The 24,202-nt window shown below is 39.6% G+C and overlaps 3 protein-coding genes and 1 long non-coding RNA gene across 12 annotated transcripts in view; 2 read left to right on the forward strand and 2 right to left on the reverse strand.

Moving 5' to 3' along the window:
* Positions 1 to 1,689: 1,689 nt before the first annotated feature.
* On the forward strand, positions 1,690 to 5,710 carry LOC123346261 (nucleoside diphosphate kinase A 1-like). The gene is made up of 5 exons (XM_044983570.1): positions 1,690 to 1,815; positions 2,764 to 2,896; positions 3,443 to 3,544; positions 4,262 to 4,374; positions 5,087 to 5,710. Exons 2-5 carry the CDS (start codon positions 2,768 to 2,770, stop codon positions 5,196 to 5,198), a joined length of 456 nt encoding a protein of 151 aa, XP_044839505.1. The 5' UTR covers positions 1,690 to 1,815; positions 2,764 to 2,767; the 3' UTR covers positions 5,199 to 5,710.
* Positions 2,258 to 11,802, reverse strand: LOC123346262. Its single transcript, XR_006572960.1, has 3 exons — positions 10,617 to 11,802; positions 6,519 to 6,601; positions 2,258 to 2,827 (listed from the first exon to the last, which is right to left on the reverse strand). It is a non-coding gene; the product is annotated as an uncharacterized LOC123346262 (long non-coding RNA).
* A 148-nt stretch (positions 11,803 to 11,950) lies between these two features.
* On the forward strand, positions 11,951 to 16,179 carry LOC123346260 (nucleoside diphosphate kinase). Its single transcript, XM_044983568.1, has 5 exons — positions 11,951 to 12,096; positions 12,746 to 12,878; positions 14,004 to 14,105; positions 15,156 to 15,268; positions 15,928 to 16,179. The coding sequence occupies exons 2-5, from the start codon at positions 12,750 to 12,752 to the stop codon at positions 16,043 to 16,045; spliced, it is 462 nt and encodes a 153-aa protein (XP_044839503.1). The 5' UTR covers positions 11,951 to 12,096; positions 12,746 to 12,749; the 3' UTR covers positions 16,046 to 16,179.
* Positions 16,180 to 18,990: 2,811 nt separating this feature from the next.
* The window catches only part of MBTD1 (mbt domain containing 1), a 55,525-nt gene continuing 50,313 nt past the window's right edge, over positions 18,991 to 24,202 (reverse strand). For all 9 annotated transcript variants that reach the window (XM_044983566.1, XM_044983562.1, XM_044983561.1 and 6 more), the window contains one exon: positions 18,991 to 23,318. In XM_044983566.1, the coding sequence (XP_044839501.1) occupies positions 23,200 to 23,318 (119 nt within the window). In that variant the 3' untranslated portion in view covers positions 18,991 to 23,199. The remainder of the gene's footprint in view (positions 23,319 to 24,202) is intronic.

Consider the following 24,202-nt stretch of genomic DNA (forward strand, 5'->3'; position numbering starts at 1 on the left):
TTACCTTGGCTTTAAAATGACCTGTAGGATTTAATCTGTCTTTGTAAGGCAAAAATTCTGCTTCTGTGCAAGTCTGATTTGACAAACTCAGTGACTTCTGGGGCTGGAGTACTTACCACTTGGCTACAAGTATCAAAACAGAGGTACTTAAAATAGGTTTTTTGTGTAGAGAAGAGGAAAAATAAATTACCTGTCAGGGGAGTTATTGAAGGGTTGAAAACAAGGAATAGATATATTAGAGAGGGGAATTTTCCTGGCATCCCCACTGCAAATAAATTGTGGAAAATCAGAGGTCATGGGCATAAAAATACTTCATTGGACTTACATTTTATGTAAAAGGAAAGAAGAAAATATATATCAGGAAATGAAATGGGAGCTAAAGGTCTGATGAAAAAAAGATCAAGGGCATCCACAGGAAAATAAAACGGTACTAGAAATAAAAATCCAATTAGTGGATTAAAGGTAAAGGCCAAGGTATAAATAAAAGGGTTCTAAGAAAAGATAGTGACAGGATCAGAACAGGACGAGGCCAGGAGGCTAATACTATGCAATTGGGAAGGGAGGTTACAAATGGAGAATATAAAAGAATGAAGTGAAACGAGAGATAAATATACAAGTGAGAAAGGCTTAAACATGAAGGGACAGAAGGGCAGAACCGTACCACTTTATTTCACCATTTCCAGAGAGTAGTTTTCAGCGGTTCCCAGTCAAGCTATAACGGATCAATTCTGGGTCCAGTTTTGTTCAATATCTTCATTGATAATGTAGATAATGGCATAGAGAGTACACTTAATCTGCAGACAATACCAAGATGGGAGGATAGGATTAAAATTCAAAAAATAACTGGACAAACTGGAGAAATGGTCTAAAATAAACAGAATGAAATTCAATTAAGAACAAATGCAAAGTACTCCACTTAGGAAGGAACAATGAGTTGCACACATACAAAATCGGAAATGACTGCCTACCAAGGAATACTGCAGAAAAGGATGGTGTGGGGGAGTCACAAGCTAAATATAAGTCAACAGTGTAACACTGCTGTAAAAAAAAGCAAGCATCATTCCAGGATGTATTAGCAGGCGTGTGATTAGGCCTCGGCTGTGGACAAATTGGAGAAAGTCCAGAAAAGAGTATAGCTATAATCTGTAACACTTCCCCATGTAGACACCACTGCATGCGTACGACTGGCAGAGCACAGGGCGGTGTAGGGTGACCAGAAAGTGTGAAAAATCAGGACGGGGGTAGTGGGGCAACAGGCGCCTATATAAGAAAAAGCCCCATATGGGGTGTCCCTATAAAATCGGGAGGTCTGAGCACCCTAGGGCGGTGCCTGCACCTGCTTTGCACCCACTGTGCTGGGTTAGCATGGGCGAAGTCTCCTTTGCAACCGTACCCAGGGGTTTACACTCTCGGCCCGTGTCTCCCCACTGGGAATCCCTGGGGCTGCCCTGCGGCCCCTGCTGGGAAAGCGCCCAGAGCAGCCCCTCCAGCCTCCCTTCCCCCTCCCGCTCCTCCCTGCCATAGAGATGGAGATGCGCAGCAAGAGCGCCGCCCACTTCCCGGCGCAGCTAGGACTCGATGGTATTAGAGTCGCTTCGCTCCCTCCTTCATCTTGCGTCCCCCCCCCGAGCGTCGCCTCAGTCCTCCCCGATGGCGTATCCGCGACAAGCGACCCCGTGCGGCTGCCCGGCCGGCTCCGGCGCGGGATGCGCTGGGGTGTGTTTAGAGCTGGGTGGTGGCGAGGCTGGGGGCGGCGGCGGTGTTACGGCAGCTACCGCCCGCCCCGCCCCAGGGTCCGGGACTGCAGGCGAGCAGGTGAGAGGGGAGCAGGGGGGTGGGCGCTGCTAGGGATGATTTATGGGGCAGGGGATGGGGGGGCATTGAGGGGGCTGTATGGGGCGAGGGCTGGTGCAGGTATGAATGATCCAACTGACATGCAAGCAGGGTCAATATACGGGGGAAGGCGTTGTAATTAGATTTCTGCATGTTTGTCTGGTGGCTGCCATCTGTCCGGGGCTATTGGCAGCGGGAGCATTAGTATTAGGTGTTGCATTGCCCTTTCTTTCTTTCTGCGCCCTTAGCTTGTTCACAACTGCTCTGGACTAACTAGCTTGTTGTTTCTCAAATTGTTCAGTCTATTTGCTATACTTATAGAAATTGAAATTGTGTTAGCACCATACTTTTAAATGTTTTATAGTCTTAGAGATTAGTTTTTAATTTCTGAAAAATGCGTAACTTTAGTTTTTAAAATGTTGACAATTGTAAACCACAGTGAATGTGTAACTACTGTAGTACTCAGCTTGTGCCTCTAAAAATGACACATTGGTTACTCCAGTATGACTTTCTGACCTTCCAGTCCCCATGCATATTCTTAGCATACTTCATTACAACACTGACTGGCTGTAGATAACTATAGATTAAAAGTGATACACCTGGTCTCAGTTGAGCCTGTTTTGTCTTAAAGTGAGTAACATCCTATCAGCGTGCATCTTAGAATACACTGACCTGATACAATCTGTATTCATCGCTTAATATAAAATCTCTTCATTCGTGGTATGGACTAATTGCTCTCTTCAATATTTATAGGTCTGTTACATTACATTTATTTTTGTAGCACCTTTTGGATATTCTTTGACTTATTAGATCAGTACACATAAGCACAATAAGGTTGTGGAAAATTGTGGGTATGCCTTCTAGATTTATGTTGTGGCTGCATTTGCCTTCTGGTCCTGGAATACAGAGTCCCTTTTTCTCCTCTTGTAGGACAATGGCATCCATTTCCGAGCAAACTTTCATTGCCATCAAGCCTGATGGAGTCCAGCGGGGACTAGTGGGAGAAATCATCAAGAGATTTGAACAAAAGGGTTTTAAACTAGTGGCCATGAAATTCATGCACGTGAGTTTCCCTCATTTCTATATTTCTCCTTTATGTATGAAATGAAATCTTACAGCAGGCTAGTGTACTCCACTCAGTGAAAAATCTATTGTAATTTTTTTAATGAAATCTTAGCAGAAATATCAAATGTCAAATTTTGTGTCTAGATATTTTTGGAGACTTTCCAGCATCCAGCTGTTGCTAAATGCTTTTGGCAGCCTAAGCAACCTAATTTTAGTAAACTGAAATCCTTAGTCCGCAAGGAATATTCTTATAGGTGCCATTTACACTTAATAGGCATCTATGGATCATCCACAGCAAAAAATAGGTTTCTTCTCAAAAATAGTTAGATATTGATGAAATAACCTTGCTGAGTTAAACTGCACTGAAATAATTTTATATTTTAAATTCATATAAACCAAGCAACACATCTAGCCAGTTGCTGGAATCACTTATTTTTAAAAAGCATGTCTGTTTAAGGATTAATAGTGCTCTGTGGTTAATCTCTTGTGATTTAAAGATGCTCTTAAGTTCTTACAGTAAACTGCTTTTTTTTTTTTTGTGCAGGCCTCTGAAGACCTTCTGAAAGAACACTACATCGATTTGAAAGATCGGCCATTCTATGCTGGTTTGATTAAATACATGCACTCTGGACCTGTTGTAGCTATGGTAAGCTTTTAAAAATAAAACTTGCTTAAGAAAAACTAAGCCCTTGATGTGTCTTTTGTTCATAACTTTGTTACATATTGAAAATGACACTAAGAACTTGAAATTAAATACTTTTAAAAAACTGATTAAATGTAGTTACAGGTACAACATGTTTCCCTTTAACATGTGTTTTTACCAGTAAATCTTTTTTAAAAAACAAAACGTTCTTTTCCCTTTTTGCAGTGTGCTGCAGGGTAGGGGATGAACAGGGGGAAACTGCACAAAGTGCTGTCAAATACACAAAATAAGCAAACTGAAAAAAAGAACAGTGAAACATTTAATCTTTCAAGTAGAGAACTATGTTAGATGTTGATTGTAACCTATGATTGCTACAAGTGTGACTTTTGGGGGGGGGAGGGGTAAAGAGTGTATACCTCTAAAGTATTTGAGATCCCTATGAAGCTTTATGTGTTTAGGAAATTTTGTAATGGGCTGCTTACTTGTTTGTTATACTGAAATCTGTTCAGTACCTTCTCGCTTTGGCTAGCAGTCAGCGGAATGACCACAGCTTGTCCGAGACAGTTTCACTCCAATCCTTCTATGCCTTGCCGATAGAGTCTTCGAAAAAGGAGACTTAACACCCATACCATGATGGGATCAAGTTTGGATAACATTGCCAACTCTTACTGTGTTAGTTACAGTTTGGATTCTGTAATCTTAATGGATTTTATTTTTAAGGTGTGGGAAGGTCTTAATGTGGTTAAAACTGGCAGAGTAATGCTGGGGGAAACTAATCCAGCAGATTCCAAACCTGGCACCATCCGTGGTGACTTCTGTGTTCAAGTTGGCAGGTATGTTCTGAAACTGTCTTATCGAAACTAAACCAGTTTTTAATCTTATACATACTGACCTACTTAGTTAATTGATTTATGACGAAGTTTTGTAACGTGAACACTATATCCAGTTGAAACTGTCAGAAGAATTCAAGCAGCAGAATGTAAATATTGGAATTTGATCACCTTATAGTAAGGTCATATAGACAAGGCCTGAAATAATTTCTACAGAACCTCCATTTTTTCTTGGAGGTCTCCCATTTGAGTACTGATACAATCCTACTTATTTTATGAGAACTAATAAGCTCTCTGCATGATGACTTGCCTCCTGGTCCCTTTCTATAAGACTGTCCTGGTAAACAAGAATATGCCATTTTGTAACATGTATTTTTAAATGTTCAATTAGAATGAACGTTAGGAAATAACAATTGGTACCAAAAGCTTGCTAACTACTGAAAAACCTGATTATACATGGAAAGACCCCCATTAACTTCATCCATATGCACGGGTCCACTAGATAATGTAGGTCTGGAGTCAAAGGATGTGAATAGAAATGTGGCTTTCCTTCTCATTCCCCCATTATCAAAACTGATAAGAGAAGAAGCTTGTGTTGCATATTTACATGTACCTTTTATTAATACTTGTAGCCATAGTAACAAGAGAGGTTTTTTCTAAGAAAATTCTTGTGCTTTTAATTCTATAATTATTAATTACTTTTATCTCCTCTTAGGAACATCATTCATGGCAGTGATTCTGTAGAAAGTGCTGAGACCGAGATCAACCTGTGGTTCACTCCTGAGGAGCTGGTTGAATACACAAGCTGTGCTCATCAGTGGATCTAAGGGCTAGTCTACACTGGCAACATTAAAGCACTGCTGCTTGTGTCGTAGCGGCAGAGTCCTGGGAGAGAGCTCTCCCAGCGCTCTAAAAACCTCACCTCCACGAGGGGCGTAGCTCCCAGCACTGGTGCACTGTCTACACTAATGCTTTATGGCAGTGAAACTTGTTGCGCTCTGGGGTGTGTGTTTGTTTGTTTTTTCACACCCCTGAGAGAGAACGTTGCAGTGCTGTAAAGTGCCAATGTAGACAAGCCCGAAGAGTAAAACCTGGTCTGTGACTTTTAACATCCACTCATTCCAATGATTATGGACCCAAAACCAGTTCCTATTGTCATTATCCTTTAGTTATTTCAAGGCACTTCTGTATAAACTAGTGGAAATCTCTCTCATCTGTATTGTGAATATTATATGTAACCAGTGTTAATAACTGCTGCTCTAATTAAAAAGCTATTGAATTATTAATTGGGAAGCTTTCTAACTCTCCATGTGTGGACAAGAGAAGACAATTACAGTAGGGGAAAGGATCTTTAATTAATGAATAAACACAAAGCATAATCTTTCATGAAATCCTCTGTACCCACAGAGGATAACTTGGTATCTGGTACACATCAGCAAACAAACAGTCTAAAATGGCTTAGTGGCCTTAAAATTTGTTATCAAACTTTATTAAACCACATGCATGCTGCTATGTAAATAGATCCATAATATCCCTAAAATACAGGAATTAAAGAATGATATAGAAGTAAGGTTGAGCAAAAAATAATTTAAAAAACTGATAAACATCTATGGGAAAATTTCAATTTTTTTTCTCATCAGAAAAGTAGTGCAGTTATACATACGCAACAGCTTCACTTTGAAAATAAGGGTTTTAAGTAGATTGATGAGTTTAAACTAGCATTTTCCACCTTAGGATCAGTCATTTATGTAGCATTTTAAGGCAGGATTAGTATGGCAGCTTTTTAAAATGTCCTTTTATGAGAAAAGAAGATTAATGTGCAAGGGCTGCTCAGTAAGCTTTACCTCCTGTCACTTCAGTGTAGCATTCTGTTTGACATTAGTAAGCATATCAGCACTGCATCATATCTCCATACAAACAACCGAGGACAGCTCAGATATATTCTTTCCTTAATTGCTTGAATGGCAAAGTAAACTGTGCTTGGATAAGCTTTTTCAAAAGTGACTTTGGCACTTAGGAGCCTAAGTTTCAGTAGTAGTCAACATGCTTTTTAAAACTTTACCCATTGTATTTAAACTTATTCATATGGCAGTTTTTCCTTAATATTAAGGAAATCCCAGTTGTACAGTTTAGTGCTAGCCACAAACCTTTCAGTCTCCTGCAGAGTTGCTATGGCTGTCCTCAATGTCCAACTGTTGTATTCAGTTCAGGAGCCAGAAGTGGTATCTGGCTGAATAGTGGATACAGCAATAAATGAGTAGCATATTTATTCAACTGTAATAGGATGTTAGTTAAAAAGCACAACACAACAATAATTACCTGAACACCCTAACATTGCAAATCACCATTAGAAATAAAATTTCCTCTTGTGTTTTGCTAATAACTTGTTAACATCACTCATTCCTAAAACAAAACCTGCACATAAACATTTGCCTTTGATTAAGCACTAGAAATTTAGTAGTACTTCATGTCCAATACCCAAGCACGATGAAAGCATTAAACCCATTTTTTTAAATGACTCTGGCAATTTAAATCTATTCAGAAATCAATATATTTGTAAAAAAAACTTAAATTTTCTTTAAAAAGTAGACCAATGTACTTCTGGACAGTCTCTGTTCAGAATGCTCCTTTGACTGTAATAGATACTTCTACATCACATTATTTAGATCTGCCTTTTTAAATATTTGATACCAGTAAAGTGAGTGCTGGAAAAACTCAGATTACAGAGAGAGGAATGATGAGTAATCTTGCTATAGCCTTATCTCCAAAACAGCCTTATCTCCAAAACTGTACTCTTCCAGAGTCTGTGGGGTGCCAAAGGGAAGGGTAGTGGGATACTCTTTGAGGAGGAAGAGAGAAATTGTTATTTTCACTGGGAGGAACCAGAAGAAAGTAGAGCCTTGCCCCAACTTGCTAGTCCATTATCATAAATGACCAAGAGGAAGAAGTGGCTGAATTAAACATGCTGCACATACTGCAACAGAGAAGCAGTTCTTTGTAAATTTGGCTACATCTGTGTATTTGGAAAATCACTGGGCAAATCAACTGAATGTATTAGGGAGACCATTTTGGGATCTGTTAGTTAAGTCTTTCAGCTCACATTACTGTTTCTTTAGCTCATGATAGCACGTACAATGTTAAAAAAATGTGAAAAGCATCACTCATCTTGTTTCTTTCCTTTCTTTGTTACCTACTAATCTCTTAATGATCATGGTCGTAGTCATCTTCACTAAGCACAGTGGATATGAGACTATATAAAAGACTAATTTTCTAAGGCTTAACAAACACTTTGTCCTTTCTGTTTAAATAGATGCACTTAGGCCTTCAACAATGTTATACTCTGAGGCAGACCTCCACTCTCTAATTCATCTATACATCTCACAATACCACTCGTAATCTCATAGTCTATAGTAACACCTATGAACCCTGGTACCAGAACTCTCTCTTAGAAAACTTACTCCATGGAGTATAAATAAAATTCACTATATATTTTTATACAGAAGAAATATGTCTCAGGTAAGCAGTTCAAAACACAAAGCAATGAGGGAAGTAAGAGTACAGTTACCACTATCACCTCTCCTGTTAAAGGATAACGACCAAATCGTTCCGCTGATAGTCTAAATAGCAGCGGGGGTGAGGCAATATCACTCCCATGCATGTTTTGTTATAGTAGCGCTAAACAAAATTCTCTATAGTAACCTCATTTAGGCATTGCCAGCTGTGGGCAAAGATCCCGTTTTATACAAAATAGGCCTTAGGTACCATTCTTTTGGACTATTACATAGCATTCCTCTCTCGAATCCCTGACTAACTAGTATTATCCATACTGAATGAAACAATATATAATGTGATATTACACCAAGAAATTTTCACTATTAAAAAGGGGAGGGGAGAAGAGAAAATGATATTCACCATTTAAGTGAAGTTAAAGCTTCTATTCCCTGTACTCTCTTATACCGTACAAAAAATGTCCATAGGTAACCACTATGCAGGGTATTGGGAGGCTACACTCTTTCCTCCTCACTCCTAATTTTCTTACTAGGTTGGGGACGTCCCAGTCAAACAATTCTCAGCCTGGAGCTGCAGAGCTCGTGCATTATTTTCATTCCCCACAAAAGTGTGTATTTGCATCTAGGCTTACATAAAAGCACAATCCGTTATAGGTTAACAAATTAACTTATCTGTCCTATAGCATCAGTTGCACATAAACTGTAGGAGGTACTATAAAATAAACTAAAAAGGGAAATATGCTAAAGTGTCCAGATTAAAAAGCAGACAAACCAAAACACTGAGACTAAAACTGTCCTCTATTATTAAAGTTTGATAGCAATCCAGTCCATTTTTTCTTTTCTCTGTATGTGGTTGGAAATAGTCAAGAGAAATGTACTGCAAAGTACCTCAGAGTTCTTTAAAGAACTGGAAGACAAAAGCTTGTTAGGAACCACTAGGAGGAGATGATATTCTAATCCTACATAAAAGATCTCATCAAATACTGGGCAGGTTTAATCATCTCACTCACCACTACAATAAATTGCTGTGATAATAGCATCCAAACTAACTAGAGGCTTTCTTATATACAGCTGGAGTAGCAACGTTCATATATTTAGTCACCAAAGGATTACTACTCAAACCTGCATGAAAAGAAGCTGCCTCAGTGGTTTCAGGATTGGCCTGCTAAACCCAGGGTTGACAGCTCAATCCTTGAGGGAGCCATTTAGGGATCTGGGGCAAAAATCTGTCTGGAGATTGGTCCTGCTTTAAGCAGGGGGTTGGACTAGATCGGGGGTCCCCAACATGGCACCCGCCGAAATGCCACCAAGACACTGCACTCTCCCGTATATCTGCTTTGCTCAAGATTTGACTCCTTGTACTTTTATATTTGATATAGTTTCTGATATCATCTTAAGCAGCAAGATCAACAGAAGTCTGCATGAACATCTAATGAAATCAGAGTGGATATTTGTTTAAATTCAGCAAAGACTTTCCTATTATCTTCCTTATTGCCAAAACAAGTGATTGTGTACTCAAAATAAAAGAAAAATAGTGTTAAACTGATGTCACAGTGTGAATAAAAAAGGTGAAGAAACAGAAAAACCAAGATAAGCCAATTTTCTATTCAAATATGTAAAGGAGCACAACAGGGAAAACAAATCAGCAGACACTGCAAAACACAAATGGGTGAATAATGAATAATAAAATGTTTTGCACTTTTTATGCATCTTATGACTCCAAAGTGCTTTACAAACAACAAACAAACAACACTGTACTTATGGCACTTTTCATTCAAAGATCGCAAAGCAACTTTCAAAATGTGGGGACATATCATTGCCTCCATTTTATCAATGAGGAAAATGGGGCAGAGAGGAGTTAAGTGACTTGCACAAAGTTACACAGTAAATCAGAGGCAAACAATGAAGAAAACCTTGGAGTCTTGATCCTCACTAGACCACACTCCTAAACTATGTAATCTATGCCAGTGTAGTTCAATGTAATATATTGAGACACAGAAATATGCATATTATAAAATACAGTAAACTCTGTGGAGGGATACAAATTATCAGGATTTTACAGGTAAACTGAGATAGGAAGGGTTCCCAGAATTTAGCTGAGAATTCAAGGAGAGATCTGATACATCAAGAGAAGGGAAGGTTGTCAAAGGGTTTTGAATTGCCTTCCAGTGTCTATAGACAGAAATGAACGAGAAGGGGAGATCAGTCAAGATCAGGTTCTTCTGGAGAAATGCAATACTTGCCACATCTGAAGTGACTGAATCAGCATTTCCAAGTTCATAATTTAGTAACTGGATTAATCACATATTTAGATTAGCTAGAAACCTGGATTAATCTTGAAAGCAACTGAATATAAACTGATTAAATACTGTAAGTTTATGCAGTATTACAACTGTAATTGGTTAGAGTAAATTAGGGGTAAAAACTGTGTTTTCTATGTGTTGTAATTATTAATAATATTTGAAATAATATTAATGCGGGAAACCACAACACACTAATTTAACCATAAATTCCTTTATTAAATGCAAAGGCCAAATGGTACTTATACAATTGCTCTCAACATGCCTAAAAAGGCCTAAACAATAAGCAATTTACTACAACCACAGAGTAACACAACATTTATAAACATTTGATCAAGATACTCACAAACTGGCTAAACCCAGAGATGCTTAGACCCATATTGGTCAGCTCCAATGTGGTCAGGCAGATATTAAAAATGAACTTTTAAGAATTTACCTCTTTTCTTCCCAAGGCCTTTCCTTCCTGCCTTCTTGCTATTCAACAGTTTTCCCATTGCATAGGCTTTAACACGGAGTGTGGGTTGGGAAAGGGCTGTGTGGGCTCATTTTAAGTAGTTATCCCCTATCTGTCAGGGTCCTTCTTTTTAGAAACTTCCACTTATCTCATTAGTTATTCTTTGAACCAGACATCTTCCCTAGTTTATTCCTTCTGACCTGATCACTTCTTATTTTCAAGGCTTTCCTTCTACTTGTTAGTTAGGGCCTTTCTTGACTTTACAACACATATATAGCTCCTTAACCAAACTTAAACTAACTTTAATTTTATATTTATCCCACATTATATCTGTACAGAGCCCAGCAATAACAACAGTAATTAATCAATAGCAACCTAGTGCTAGGTCTATTGGTCTAATCACAGCAGTAGGAGCTAGAACCTGCTGAGTTCTAGTCCTGATTCTTACACTTTTTGCTTTTCTTACTTTTAAACTGCAACTACAGCTTCCTTCTTCTATGCCACAACAAAAGAATCTGGACCAGTCCTTCCCCTGGCCTCTAGGCACTTTACATTACCTCTTTGTGGATGATGTAACTTAGAGCGATTGCGAGGTGCAGTGCTTCTGGCAGTGTAATCTGGAAGAAGCAGCTTCACTAAAACAGTGGCAGAGACCAACTGTTTCAAAGCAAAAAGTGTTAAGAATGCAGGACTCAAATTGCAAGACAAGTGTCTATTCTTAAAAGATTGTGCTGGGATAATTAAACAGCCTTTTAAATATTTGAGGGTTTGTTGTTGTGAAATCACATCATCCTGTGGTTCACACGCAGCCACAGCTGGCTCAAGAGCTAGCCTTTGAGGAAGGCAACGCAAGTGACCTCCCGAGCTGAGACCCTCCTTTGTAAGGTTACCTCCGTGTCTGTCCAGGGACATGTGATCGCCGCAGAGTTTCTAGCGAGGCTTTTCGGGTACTGGGGGCTATTCCATGCCTGCCTTGTTTCTAGTTCCCCTTTACCCTGTTCCTAGCACCCTCTGTCCTGAGTCTGCCCTTATCCCTCACCCCCTTTGTTTGGTGCTTGTCCCCTGTGTCTCGTCCCCTCGGCCCCACACCCTTTAGCAGATGCCTGCAGCCCCTCCGCCCCCAGCTTAGCCACAGCCTTACTCCCTGCGGCCTGGGTCTCTCTCACCCCCTGCGGCCTGGCGGTTTGGCAGCAGCCGGGCTTGTGCTCCGCCGCCAGGCCGGGGGCGGCCCCCACAGCGGCTTGGGGAGCGGGGGGCGGGTTCTGTGACGCCCCGGCGGTGCAGGCCCGGCTGGGCATGAGGGCGGGCTCTAACGGCGCCATATTCCGCGGGGAGGAAGGCCAGCCCCTCTCCTCCGGGGGTGGGTTCCGGCGCCACCCGACCTCGCTCCTCCTCTTTCCCGGTGGGACGCTGAGAGGAGGCTGGTGTCCAGCTCAGCAGCGGCCTTAGCAGCTCCAGGAAGGTGAGGGCGGTGTGAGGGCTGGGCAGGGCCGGCCCGCGGGGGAAGGAGACTGAGCCCAGACCGCGGGAGGGGGACTATCGGCCGGGCCGGGGCTCCAGAGCCGGCCGGGGCGGCGGAGCCCGGCTGGGGGCTGACCGGCAGGCCCTGGCCTGGCGCGGGAAGAAGCCGGGCTCGGTGGCCTCGCCGCGTGTGGTAGCCAGGCGGGGCTCGCCGGGCCCTGTGGGGCGAAGAGGACCTGAGCGACCGACACGCGGGAGGAAGAACCGGGGGATCCCAGCTACCACGTGGCCCCTGGGCTGGGAGCCATCGGGGGAGCGAGAACGGGGGGTGGTATGTAAATAGAGGCCTCGATTGGAAAGGCTCGGGGGGGGGGGGCACTGCAGTAAGGACTAAGGGGGCAGGGGCGGTAGTGACTGGGGGCCAGGGAGAAGGTGCCGGCAGGAGCAGGGATGGATCCTGCACGTGTCTGGAATAAATCCCTGGAAGTGGCCTCCCTCGCCCCCTGAAGCACCGCCGACCTTGAACCCGCTCCCTGGGCGATTGAAGTAACCTCCTCGGGCATGTCTGTTAATCGGGACAGGATTGCGGCCGAACTGGCTCTACCGGTGTTGTCGCCTCGGTTCTCTTACCGCTCCGTTTCCTTTCGCAGGACAATGGCTTCTAATAGCGAACGCACTTTCATTGCCATCAAGCCTGATGGAGTCCAGAGGGGCCTGGTGGGAGAAATCATCAAACGGTTTGAACAGAAGGGCTTCCGCCTGGTGGCCATGAAATTCATGCACGTAAGGTCCTTAGAGGCAGGGCTGTTGTGAGGCTTAATTAATGCTCATAGGGCTCCCTGCAATTCTTTGCGACAAAAGTCAACCTGTTATTACTACATCTGTTTTTTTTTCCCCCTCTCTCTCAATTTTACTTGCAAATCCTAGCCATCAAGATGAACTATACAGAAGCTTCATTCTCCTATATTGTTTTTCCCACATCAAGGAGTTGTCAAAGTGAAAACCTCTAGTCCAGTCTGCACAAGAGTTGATATGCTTATTAAGTATCAGAGGGGTAGCCGTGTTAGTCTGGATCTGTAAAAAGTGACAAAGAGCCTATGGCACCTTATAGACTAACAGACATATTGGCGCATAAGCATTCGTGGGTGAATAACCACATACGTCTGACGAAGTGGGTATTCACCCACGAAAGCTTATGCTCCAGTACATCTGTTAGTCTATAAGGTGCCACAGGACTTTGTCAATATGCTTATTGTAACTTTTCAGATATAAATACACATACCAGGCCAAATTTCCCCACACAGTCCATGAACTGGATGAAGCTGCATGAATGTAACTGAACAGAACAGAAAACATGAAAGAATTGTATTTAATTTAGGCTCTGTCTGGTGTAGCTTCCTTTCAGTTGTGTCTTGTCATATCAGATCATAACTACACTGGGTCTCTTCTATTTCTTGTGAAACAGAAAGTTGTAGTCTTGGTTTGATATGACATGAGACAACTTAGCCTAAATTAATACAACCTAATGTTCAGTAAGCAAAAATGACCATGACTAGAAGGTTACATCAGGAAAAGCAATCTTCCAGATGTCTTGTATTCATAATAATCCACAGCCATAAATTAATATAAAGAAGCAATCACAGTTTAACAAAGAGCTGATGGTATTGAACCTGCCTCAGTGTAAATTCTTTAGTTAATAAAGAAAATTAGACAAAACTTGTCCTGAGTTGCTCTGCATGTAAAATATGGAACAAACATAATTAGCTTGCAAACTCCTTGCTGTTGATATTATTTCATGACTGATATGAAGTATTTAATTATTAATGCAGTAATGGGCTGCTGCTTCTGTTTATATTTTATTTTTTTAAACATTGCTCTCAAAATCTCACATTCAACTTTTCTTTAAAGGCTTCTGAAAACCTTCTAAAACAACATTACATTGACCTGAAAGATAGGCCATTCTACCCTGGTTTAGTTAAATACATGAATTCTGGACCTGTTGTGGCCATGGTGAGTAGAACTGTATTTACTTAAATATACATTATGCAGGAAATGGCTAGGTATCTTTCTTCTAATTACGTAAGCTATTTTTTTTTAATTGTTAGCCTCTGTGGACACTTTACAGCTTTAAAATCAATTTCTTTTTAAATTATATTGTCCCAATATATAAAATAAAGTGGTAAAAGAAAACAAAACAATTTCCACATCATCCAGTGCTGCCCAGAGCACTTTTGAATGGGGGTAACAGTCTGTTTAGAAAACTGGACTTGAAAAGCCTTCCCCACTTCCTATGAATAGAACATGACGACTTCATTAGGATTCCCTGCCATTCATAGTGTTTTCTGGATTATAGCGAAACTGGACGGATGTGGGGAGAGTCCTGAAAGTTGCCTAGAAGGTGAAGTAGTAAGTAGTTGAGATTTCCAAGGAAGTCGAGGGGATTTAAACACTTCAGCTGACTTTAAGAATTAAGGAGTAGACTTTCAAAGTACTATAATTTTAAACAGCTACGTGAGCAGGTATTTTGTGTGTGTGTCTTTGAGTTTTCACTGTTCTGTGCCGAATTGGCTCCATGGAGTCTGAGCTATTTAAAGATGCTAATTGCAGGCCACTTCATTAGATTTTTTCAAGTTGCATCTATGTGAGAGCCACTCAGGAGTGGAAATAAAGTATCTTCTCTCAATAAGCTTCTGTTTACTAGTTTAGTGTTAACAGTGGTGTCCATTATTCTTCAGGCCAGGAGTCTCTCTTTTAAATATCACTTGTTTCAGATATGTTCTGGTAACAGGTAGCCATTCTGATGCTATTTACTCTCATGCCTTATCACAGTGAAAGAGAACCAGTGAAACAAGTGTAATTTACAAAGAATTGTAGCCATTTATTCTCTAATTTTCTCTTGTTCCTAGTCTTCTCTTTTTGCAATTTAATTTATACAGATTCTAAGATAGATTTAGATCTTTGTGGGGAAGGCCTTTGTCTCCTTGCAAAGTGCCAAAGCTGAATCTTCTGTGATGCCTTCAATGGGTATGGAATAATTTTTCTTTCTTTATTTTTTTAAAGGTTTGGGAGGGTCTCAATGTAGTTAAAACTGGCAGAGTTATGCTGGGAGAGACTAATCCTGCAGATTCTAAGCCTGGTACAATCCGTGGTGACTTCTGCATTCAAGTAGGAAGGTTGGTGCTGAAATTATTATATAAAATTAACTTTTCTAAATATTTTTCCAGAGTTACAAGATAAGTATATTTACTGCTTTCATTGTAAGCATCACTTGAATAAAAAAAACTTAAGAGCAGAAATTGTGCAGTCACCAGATACCTTTCAAGGAAAGAAATGGGTATGTTCTTACCTATACATAATGTATATGCATAGAGAAAATAAGTCACTGTGTTACAGCAAGCTATTTTAATGTGGCTGTACTGTTTTCTTTTTAGTGATCCAGTTTGGCATAGGATGAACTTCATGTTGCCTTCTGGAAAGCTTAGGTAGTTAGACATAAGAATCCTAGTCTGAAGCTGAGTTTAATTTGTAGGGGACAATCCAACAAGAATGTTGCTTATACCAGGCATTTTGGGGTTTTAAACTATACTTCAGAATGTGATGAAAAATGATAATCAGGTCATGGTGATTCTGTTAATAGTTTGTGTTGTGTTTAGTAGAACTATATCTGTTATAGACTGACTTCACAAATAGAATCAGGGCTTTTTTTGGTTTGTTTTTAAGAATTGTACCACAAGCTCTAGCTTTTCAGCAGTAGATGAGTATCCAGACTTCTGTCCATATGAACAGGTTACTAACAGTTTCTTTGAAATTTTGTGATTGGCTTTCTTCATAGGAACATCATTCATGGCAGTGACTCCGTAGAAAGTGCTCAGAAGGAGATCCAGCTGTGGTTTCAGCCTGCAGAGCTTGTTGACTTCAAATCTTGTGCTCATGACTGGATCTATGAGTAAAATGAAGTCTCTCTAATTAATTGTGCCTTCTTAACACAGCATCTCATTCCAGCAGCTATTGACCTGGGAGCAACTATTATGACAGTTACCTTTACACAGTGCTGTAAAGTTTATTAAATAGATTATGGAAACTATTTGTGTAGTCTGTATTCACTAGAAAGCATACTTAAGTATGCATGGAGTAGAACTGGTCATTTGTACAGAAGTATACAACTATTCTTGGGGAGACAAAATGAAATCCACACTCAGAGGAAACTACCCTGAAAACATGTTTAAAATGAAACCAAATCAGTGAATGATTAATGTGCCTGTTACAGTGCTAAAAACTGGTATATGTTAGGTTGTGATGAGAAAGCAAATTTATATGGGCAGGTGAGACTTCCTTCAGACCACCCCTTACTCCACAGCTTATTGGCTAGTGAAAGCAGAGGGTGAAGGAAGCATCTTACTTCTCCCTCAGGGTGTCTATTGGTGCTTAAAGAAAAGCACATGTCCTTGCTTATTTGTTTTACACAAGTTACTCACCAGTCAGAAAAATCTTTAAAGGCAGAATCTGTACTTTTTTTTATGCAGAGTCCCTTTAGGGAATTTTCTTCTATTTCCTCATACTTCTGCCCTGTTTGTCAGTCTCTGCTTAAACAGTAGCATTATTATGGTCTACACTCTACGACTACTACTTCATAAGTGCTTTAAGCCAATATTTGAAATTAGACCTCTGAAGACTAGCAAATAATTTTCATAAACTGATCCTCTACTAAAGAGGATGTAAAGTGAAAATGTACAATGTGGTAACCAGACTAGAGTGGACCTGTGATAGTGATTTTTGAAACTACTAGTATACACCTTTTTGCAGCAAATAATGGAAAAAATAGGATTGAATCTCTTGACCCATATATTGCTAGCAGAAATTCTCAATCACTTTCAAATTAAATAAGTGAGATCTGATTGAATTTAATATGAATAATCCAGTCAGTATAACTGGTTTACTTTTATAGGGAATTCATATATATTGCATCTGTGTGTAATGTAGTGATGGGGGAAAAAAAACTCAGGAGCTTAACATGAGCTGTCAATGAAAGATCTTAAAGAATGGTATGAGTAGACAGGATCAGGTACCCTTCTCAGAATGGCCAAGCTATGAAACCCCTGCACTGAGAAGCTGAGCCATTACAGCACTGTGCTGGCAAAGTTACATATAAGACACTGATTGGAAAAGCTCCAAAACTAACCTGTCATTTTTTGGGCAAGTGCTAGAAAGTTTGCTTGGAGTATCTCCTATGGATTGAACAGTATTTCTACAGTGGTGATCATATCTATGAGAAAAATGTTCAAAGGAACAGGTTCATCCACTATAATATGAACCTTTCATGTATTGCTTCTAGCTGTAGATGTCACTGCACTTTAAGTGAAATAAGTATTCCCATTTTATAGTGAGTGAGCCACAGCGGTAACTGACCTCAGACGTGACAGCATAAGACCCAAGTCTCTCGACTGCCATTCCAGTGCTCCCATTCATAGGACCATGCTGTCTCCTATAGGCTACAGTTATACAAGAGTAATATGAAATTTAATAAACTTGCCCTGTTCTTAGGCTATGATAAAGCCTTATGGCCTGCTGAGTAATGATAGCCAACATGGAACATGGTGTACTAGTCAATCACACTAAATTACTTAAACCATCCAGTTAAGGCACTTTGCTATTTAGCTTAGTAATTGATTGTACAAGAGAGATTTCTAAACTGAAGTGGGCTCAAACAACATTACACAATATAATTTGATGTGACAGCCAATGTCCCATGTATTCTGAAGCTACATGCCTACATTTAGTGGTACTCTAGCAGAAATTCTCAGTCACTTTCAAATTAAATAAGAGATCTGATTGAATTTAACATGAGTAATCCAGTCAGTATAACTGGTTTACTTTTATAGGGAATTCAGTTTTTTAGACGGTCCCCATATTTTCAGTTTCATGAACATGTGTAGCTTTTAGAGGAAATAGCTCTGTAGCTGCTTGGGACAGATTACATTGCCCAGTTGTTTCAGGGTGCCTGAATAGCCTGGAAGGCAATGCTGCACTAGTTTGTGCTCCCTTCTCCTTTACCAGTTTATCTTCACAACAGCTTTTTTCCTCCAGTGAAAGCTGGAATATTTTTGGTAAACAGTTCTGTAGAAACAAGTACATTCCACAGATTTGCACTTAAGCCATTACTCACTGTCTACAATGCAATTTGTTCCTGTGCTAGTTGGCAACGCAGTGTCTGTATTGTACATGCAAATGCAGATGTGCCCTACTTAGGGTGACCAGATAGCAACTGTGAAAAAACAGGACAAAGGGGTGGGGGCTAATAGGCACCTATATAAGAAAAAGTCCCAAAAATGGGACTGTCCCTTTAAAAACAGGACATCTGGTCACCCTAACCCTACATCATGATTAGTACCAGTGCAGTCTTACTGCTCCAATGCATCCCACTACGCTAAGCAGCACTGGGTGCAAGTCACACTGCACTAATGTCAATTGTGCTGGCCGTGGTGCAGCTACACTAGTGGCTAAATCACAGTTTAGACAAGACTGTGGCAAGGACTGCTCAATAATGTAGATTTGTGAAAGGTCTGTGATATGACTTGTGGCAGCTTTAAAAAGCTTCCCTCTCAAAGATAAAATCCCACCCCACCCCACCAGTTCCAGCAATGAAACCTGCACTGTGTATATGGCATCTTAAAGGAAAAGGGATAAATTTTCATTCCCATTGAAAAGCAAAGTTTTCAAAAATAATTGAAGTGTAACTTAAAAATTAAAGTATTTCCCATGAGTATATTTAAAAACAGATTTAATTAACTAACTGATTTCTAATTTCAGTTCTGTTATTTGTAATGGGCCAAATAAAGACACAACGTATTTGAATATATACCTGAATTAAAAAAAAACAAAAAACCTCCCATACACATGGTCTTAGTTTAACATTTTTATTTTGTGTAAAAAAGGCAAATTTAGTGAATTATTTTCATCTTGTACACAAAGTTATAATTTTAATGCTTTTCACATCCATGCTGAAAATCTGCAGTCTGGTAAAAATGAAAGTAACATTAATTTCTCCAAAAGCATTTTTCACTTAGTTATATACATTTCATGAGAAAGTTTTAAACACTCTCTCATTGACCACACAAATTACCAAGAAAATAAAAGATTAAATTTGTACAGATATTGATCTATATATCAAATACATACAGAAATGATGTAAAAACCCTATTCATTTAATCTTGATTCCCACCCCAATATATTTTCCCAAGGGCAAAAGCTGATGCTTTTTGTTGTATAAATGGCTGTGACTCTTTTTTAAATATGAAAATTAAAAGGAAGAAAAATTCAGTTTAATCACAGTTTTTTAATCCCTTCCCAATAAAGGATTGTTACCAAATATATATTAGCACCATAGTACAAATATTGGTGGGAGAGGGTATTCACATCACATAAAAACAACAATAATAAAAACAAACAAACACTGAAACCCGTGTTAGTATCCGTAAAACAAGAAATTGATAACTGCTTTAGCTTTCCTTATACACAGCAAGGAAAAGGTTAAGAAGTTGCATTTAAAACATAAAATCAAGGTCAGCAGTAAAATTCATTCTGAGCCATAAAGAAGGGGGCTGTTACAAGGTAAGTTTAGTTATTTGCACTACCCCTTGGTTACAAAAACTTGCTATGCCAAATATTGAAATAACTGTTGATCCCAACTTTAGACGTCAATAGAGATTTCAGACTTTTAACACCTCACCTTTCTTTTAGCCAAGTAACATGGTTCACAGTAGAATGAAGGAAGAAAATTCTTTGAACCATGTTATTAATTAATACTAGTACATATTCAGTGAAGCCTGTACTAAAGATACCACTGCCAACAGGTAACCCCACTGTTTTAAGAGACCACTTTAAAGACCACTCCAAGTATGAATCTAGTACAATTTTGCTCAACTTTTACATAAACAAACCTCTCCCAAGCATGTGATTTTAGGTGATTCCTTACATGCTTTGCTTAGGATAGGTTTCTCTGTACTTGACAGGTAGGTATTCTTTGGATTCAGAAACCAGACTGAAATTCCACCCTCAAATACACATGAAATTCCCACCAAAGTCAGCATGTGTATCTGAGGGTGGAATTCAGCTTGCAGATAGCCATGTTTAGTTTTTAAATAACCATTTTCAAGGAATATTATAAAGGTTGACAGACCCCCAAATGTGAGACACACAATTCTCCACCTCTCCCCCTACAAGTGCATTTTACTATAAAAAAAAATCCGAAGAGTCCCCTTAAAATCTAGCCCAATTCAGGGCTATAATAGTTTGGATAATCCAAGTTCTGAAGCTGGGCAACAAACATAAGCCCAGGAATCTGGATTTTTTGCCCTCACGATTTGACGTGTAACTATGGGCCCAATTCCACAACTCTTTTTCACATCAACCCTTATTCATACAACAGCCGTTCTCCTGAAGTCAAATGGGCTACTTGTGCCACTAGGGCTAGTCTACACTAATGCTGTAAATCGATCTAAGTTACGCTAACTTAGGTCAACTTACAGCGGTCTCTACACCACGCTACGTCGATGGGAAACACTCCCCCGCCGACTTACCTTTCGGGGAGGTGGCATACAGACATCTGATGGGAGAGCACTCTGCCATCAATTTAGCTTGTCTTCACCAGACCCACTAAATCGACACCACTGCATCGATTTACAGCAGTGCCAATTTAGCCACAAGTATAGACGTGGCTTAAGTGTTATTCTATGGAAGTAGAGGCTTTATGAAAGCAGATGCATCTCATGCATCCCTTGTGCTCTGTGGGCCTAATTCCACCAGCTTTGCTTTATATTGCGTGCAACTAATCCCAGTGACATCAATGCATTCAAATACTAACCAACCTGAGGAAGTACCAGCAGAATCTGACTTTTTGATAGGTGACAGAGACAGTACTTGGTGTGACCGAGGCTCACCAAAATGCCTTTGTTTCAAGCATATGTCATCCAAAATCCTGGACTTGCCTTTCCATCCCTCTGACCAAGAACCAGGATTGTAAAACTACATTGCAGCCCTTGTTTTGGAAGGCTCTGATTTTTAATTTTTTTTCTTTTTTCTTTTGCGTTTTAAATAAAGTAAATGAATTGCAGGGACCGGGGGCTGAAGGGAGTAAATTTGAAACTGGTCAACCTTGAGTACTTTTAATATGCGTATTTTAGAGCTAAAATATCTTTTCCACCTGAACTCACCGATATTTCACACCTGATAACCAGCTTTCAAAAAAGGGGTCAATATTACAAAAATGTGACTGGGGGAGAGGAGAAAAGGTTTCCATACATTCCTACACTATACAGGACAAGTTTTACTTTCAGTAGTAACTACAAAACTTTACATTATCCTCTCTTGCATAGAATGAGGTAAACCTGTGCATATTAACAATGCTTGTACCCAAAGTTAGAGCAATATTCTAGAAAATAATCAAATTGCTGGTTTTCAACTTTCTATGCATTTTTTTTTTAAAGTTCAAACAATAATATACCAAAAAAATGGTATCCTGGGGCTCTGTGGGCTGATATCGTTAAAGCATTTCTTAGGCTGAAGGACCATAGAAGTTAATAATTTTGATTGATTTCTTCTAAGCCCTACTGTATGGGTCAAGAGTCAGATGATCATGTACTGCTCTGAAGGGAACCTGCAAAGACCCAGAAGCACTTATAGAACATACGGTATGCAGTTTATTCCTGAGAGTTTAGATAATGAACCTTACTGGTAAAAGCTAAAGCTCTCAATGCCCATTCTTCCAGTCACAACTCTGCAGGGTGGAAAAAAATCAGGCTGCTAATCAACTCCAAGAATTAGGCCACCTGCCAAAATCCACATGGATTTAAAAATGGGAGAGGGGATTAAATTATTCAGCACTTATTAAAAATCCTCATATGTTGATGTTAGTCACTATAATCTCCTGCGAATGTCTAAAAATATCTGTTCAGTTAAAGAGTCAAAAATAATGGGACGATTAAAGTGAGACTGGAAGGATTCCAGTCTTCTAGAACCAAATGAGTCCAATTTACCAAAAATAATTATTTTTTTTTCAGATCCCAACTCCATTGTTATATTCTTGGAGAGCAGAATATTAAAACCTCTGCAGAACTGAGAGTAAATTTTTGCCTTCATAGTAAGTATTTTTCTAGTTCATCTGGTACATCTCTGGAGGATACCAACATACACAAATATTTGAAGAGATGGAAAGCAGGAGTCTAGATTTTTCTGGGGAATAAAACCAGAAAAAAGGTCCTCAGATTCCCTCCTCCCCCAAACATGTTTTCCATCCAAACAGGAAACAGGAAAAGGTCCTGAATTTCTAGTTTAAACTCTTAGTTTCATGTAATTTTCCACAAGAGAATCTGCTGAAGTTCCAGTTTAACACAGGGCTCTGTAAACATTTACTTGAGCATCCCAAGATTAAGGGCCCAATCCAAGACCCACTGAAATCAATGGGCATTGAATCAGGCCCTAAATGGAGTAACCATCTTGAAAAGTTAATACCACACTTCATGGAAGCACCCACATTGAAATTGGGCTACTCACACAAGTAAGGCTTGGCAGGGCTGGTCCCCTTAAACCATGTATATGTTTTTATGCCCCAAAGTCAGGACTTCAGTATTTTCATAATGAAAAACCAGAGGTGTGACTCATACAGCTCACAAAAGTCCAAAATCTCCCAACTTGTACCAACAAGGTTCATTTGTAATGACAGTTCATTTGTATTTGCAACTATATCCTCCTCAAACAGTTTCCTGCAATCCTGCTAATTAAACTTTAATTTTACCAAAAAATTAGAATTTCAGTTTAAGAATGCACAATAAATCTGAATTTGAAAATATTACAAAATTCTTTCAAAAGCTTCAAATACAACACAAAAATGTCATTTTTTGTTTAATAAATTGTAAAATTTTTTCACTAAAATAGTTTCCCTGCCCGTCCAAAAATTTTGCAACTGAAGTTTCATCTACAGTTAGCAAAGTGCCCCAAGTACAGCTCTGCAACTGTACCATCGAAATGGGAACAAAATCAGTCAGTCAGTCTTGGAGAAAGGCTCTTTTCTCTACTATCACCACCCTGCCCCTCACATTTTTGAGCTGCCTTATGGTTCTTGTTTGATGTAGTAGCTGGCAGACCCATTGCTTTCCTGATCAGATGCTCCTTGAAGAAAGTTATACTCCTCTCCATCTAGCAACTCCTCCTTCAGCTGCAGTGAAGTCACTAAAAATAAAAAATAAAGTTAAAGACCCATAAAGAATTCAAAATAATTGTTAAGATTTCCCTTCAATTTAACGAAAACCTAATGTTATTTTTCTTCCTATTAATAATTTTAAACTGGGCATTAAAAAGGCTAAAGTTTAGAGAAATTATTTTCAAGAAACAATATATACATTAAATAAAATAGCTTTAGACTCCTGGATTTAAAGTGCAGTTATAATCAGAAAAAGGACTGTAAAATGTATAAATTGGGCAGGGGGGGTTGGGCAGGCATTCCACACTGATTGCTTCTCAGTAAGTCTAGATCCAGCTTGTATCAAAAGATGATTTGCATTTACTCCCAGCCCTGTACATTTAACTTGAGATCATGGTCGGGGGAAAGAACCACCAACCTAACCCAAGATGTACCTTTCACATTATCTCCAGGCTGCATAGTCAGAACTTAGCTGACAAGCTACATGAGGCAGAATAAATTCTGTTCACACCTCTACAGCTGGGTTGTCTCCACAGTTCTAATAGTGAAGTGGGCAGATCTATTAATCACTAATACACATTACTATAGTGCCTTCTAGTCAAATCCCTAAAGGCACCTTTCTCAATGAATCATGAGCTCCTTGGTGAGGCAGGCTGATATTAAACCCATTTCACAGATGGGAAGACAGAAAGATTAAGAGGGCAAGCGTGCCCAAGATCACATTGGAAGCATGTGGTACAGCTAGAGCAGAACCCAGATGTCAGGTCTAGTTCTTTGACCAGCCTTCTTCTCTTGGGACTCAGACACCCTCACAGGAAGCAGATGGTTTGACTTTTCTGACAATAACTGCACTTTAAGTTACACCCTTAACATCACTTCAAATGATAGAATAACTTAGCTTTAACAAAGACCC

The sequence above is a fragment of the Mauremys mutica genome, chromosome 12 (genome assembly GCF_020497125.1).
Source record: "Mauremys mutica isolate MM-2020 ecotype Southern chromosome 12, ASM2049712v1, whole genome shotgun sequence".
Taxonomy (NCBI): domain Eukaryota; kingdom Metazoa; phylum Chordata; order Testudines; family Geoemydidae; genus Mauremys; species Mauremys mutica.

Excerpts from the sequence above, each read along its gene's own strand:
- LOC123346261 (XM_044983570.1), top strand. The coding sequence starts at position 2,768 with ATGGCATCCATTTCCGAGCAAACTTTCATTGCCATCAAGCCTGATGGA. Across the intron at positions 2,897-3,442 it reads TGGCCATGAAATTCATGCAC|GCCTCTGAAGACCTTCTGAA; the intron begins GTGAGTTTCCCT and ends TTTTTTGTGCAG. Across the intron at positions 3,545-4,261 it reads CTGGACCTGTTGTAGCTATG|GTGTGGGAAGGTCTTAATGT; the intron begins GTAAGCTTTTAA and ends TTTATTTTTAAG.
- LOC123346260 (XM_044983568.1), top strand. The coding sequence starts at position 12,750 with ATGGCTTCTAATAGCGAACGCACTTTCATTGCCATCAAGCCTGATGGA. Across the intron at positions 12,879-14,003 it reads TGGCCATGAAATTCATGCAC|GCTTCTGAAAACCTTCTAAA; the intron begins GTAAGGTCCTTA and ends TTTTCTTTAAAG. Across the intron at positions 15,269-15,927 it reads TTCTGCATTCAAGTAGGAAG|GAACATCATTCATGGCAGTG; the intron begins GTTGGTGCTGAA and ends CTTTCTTCATAG.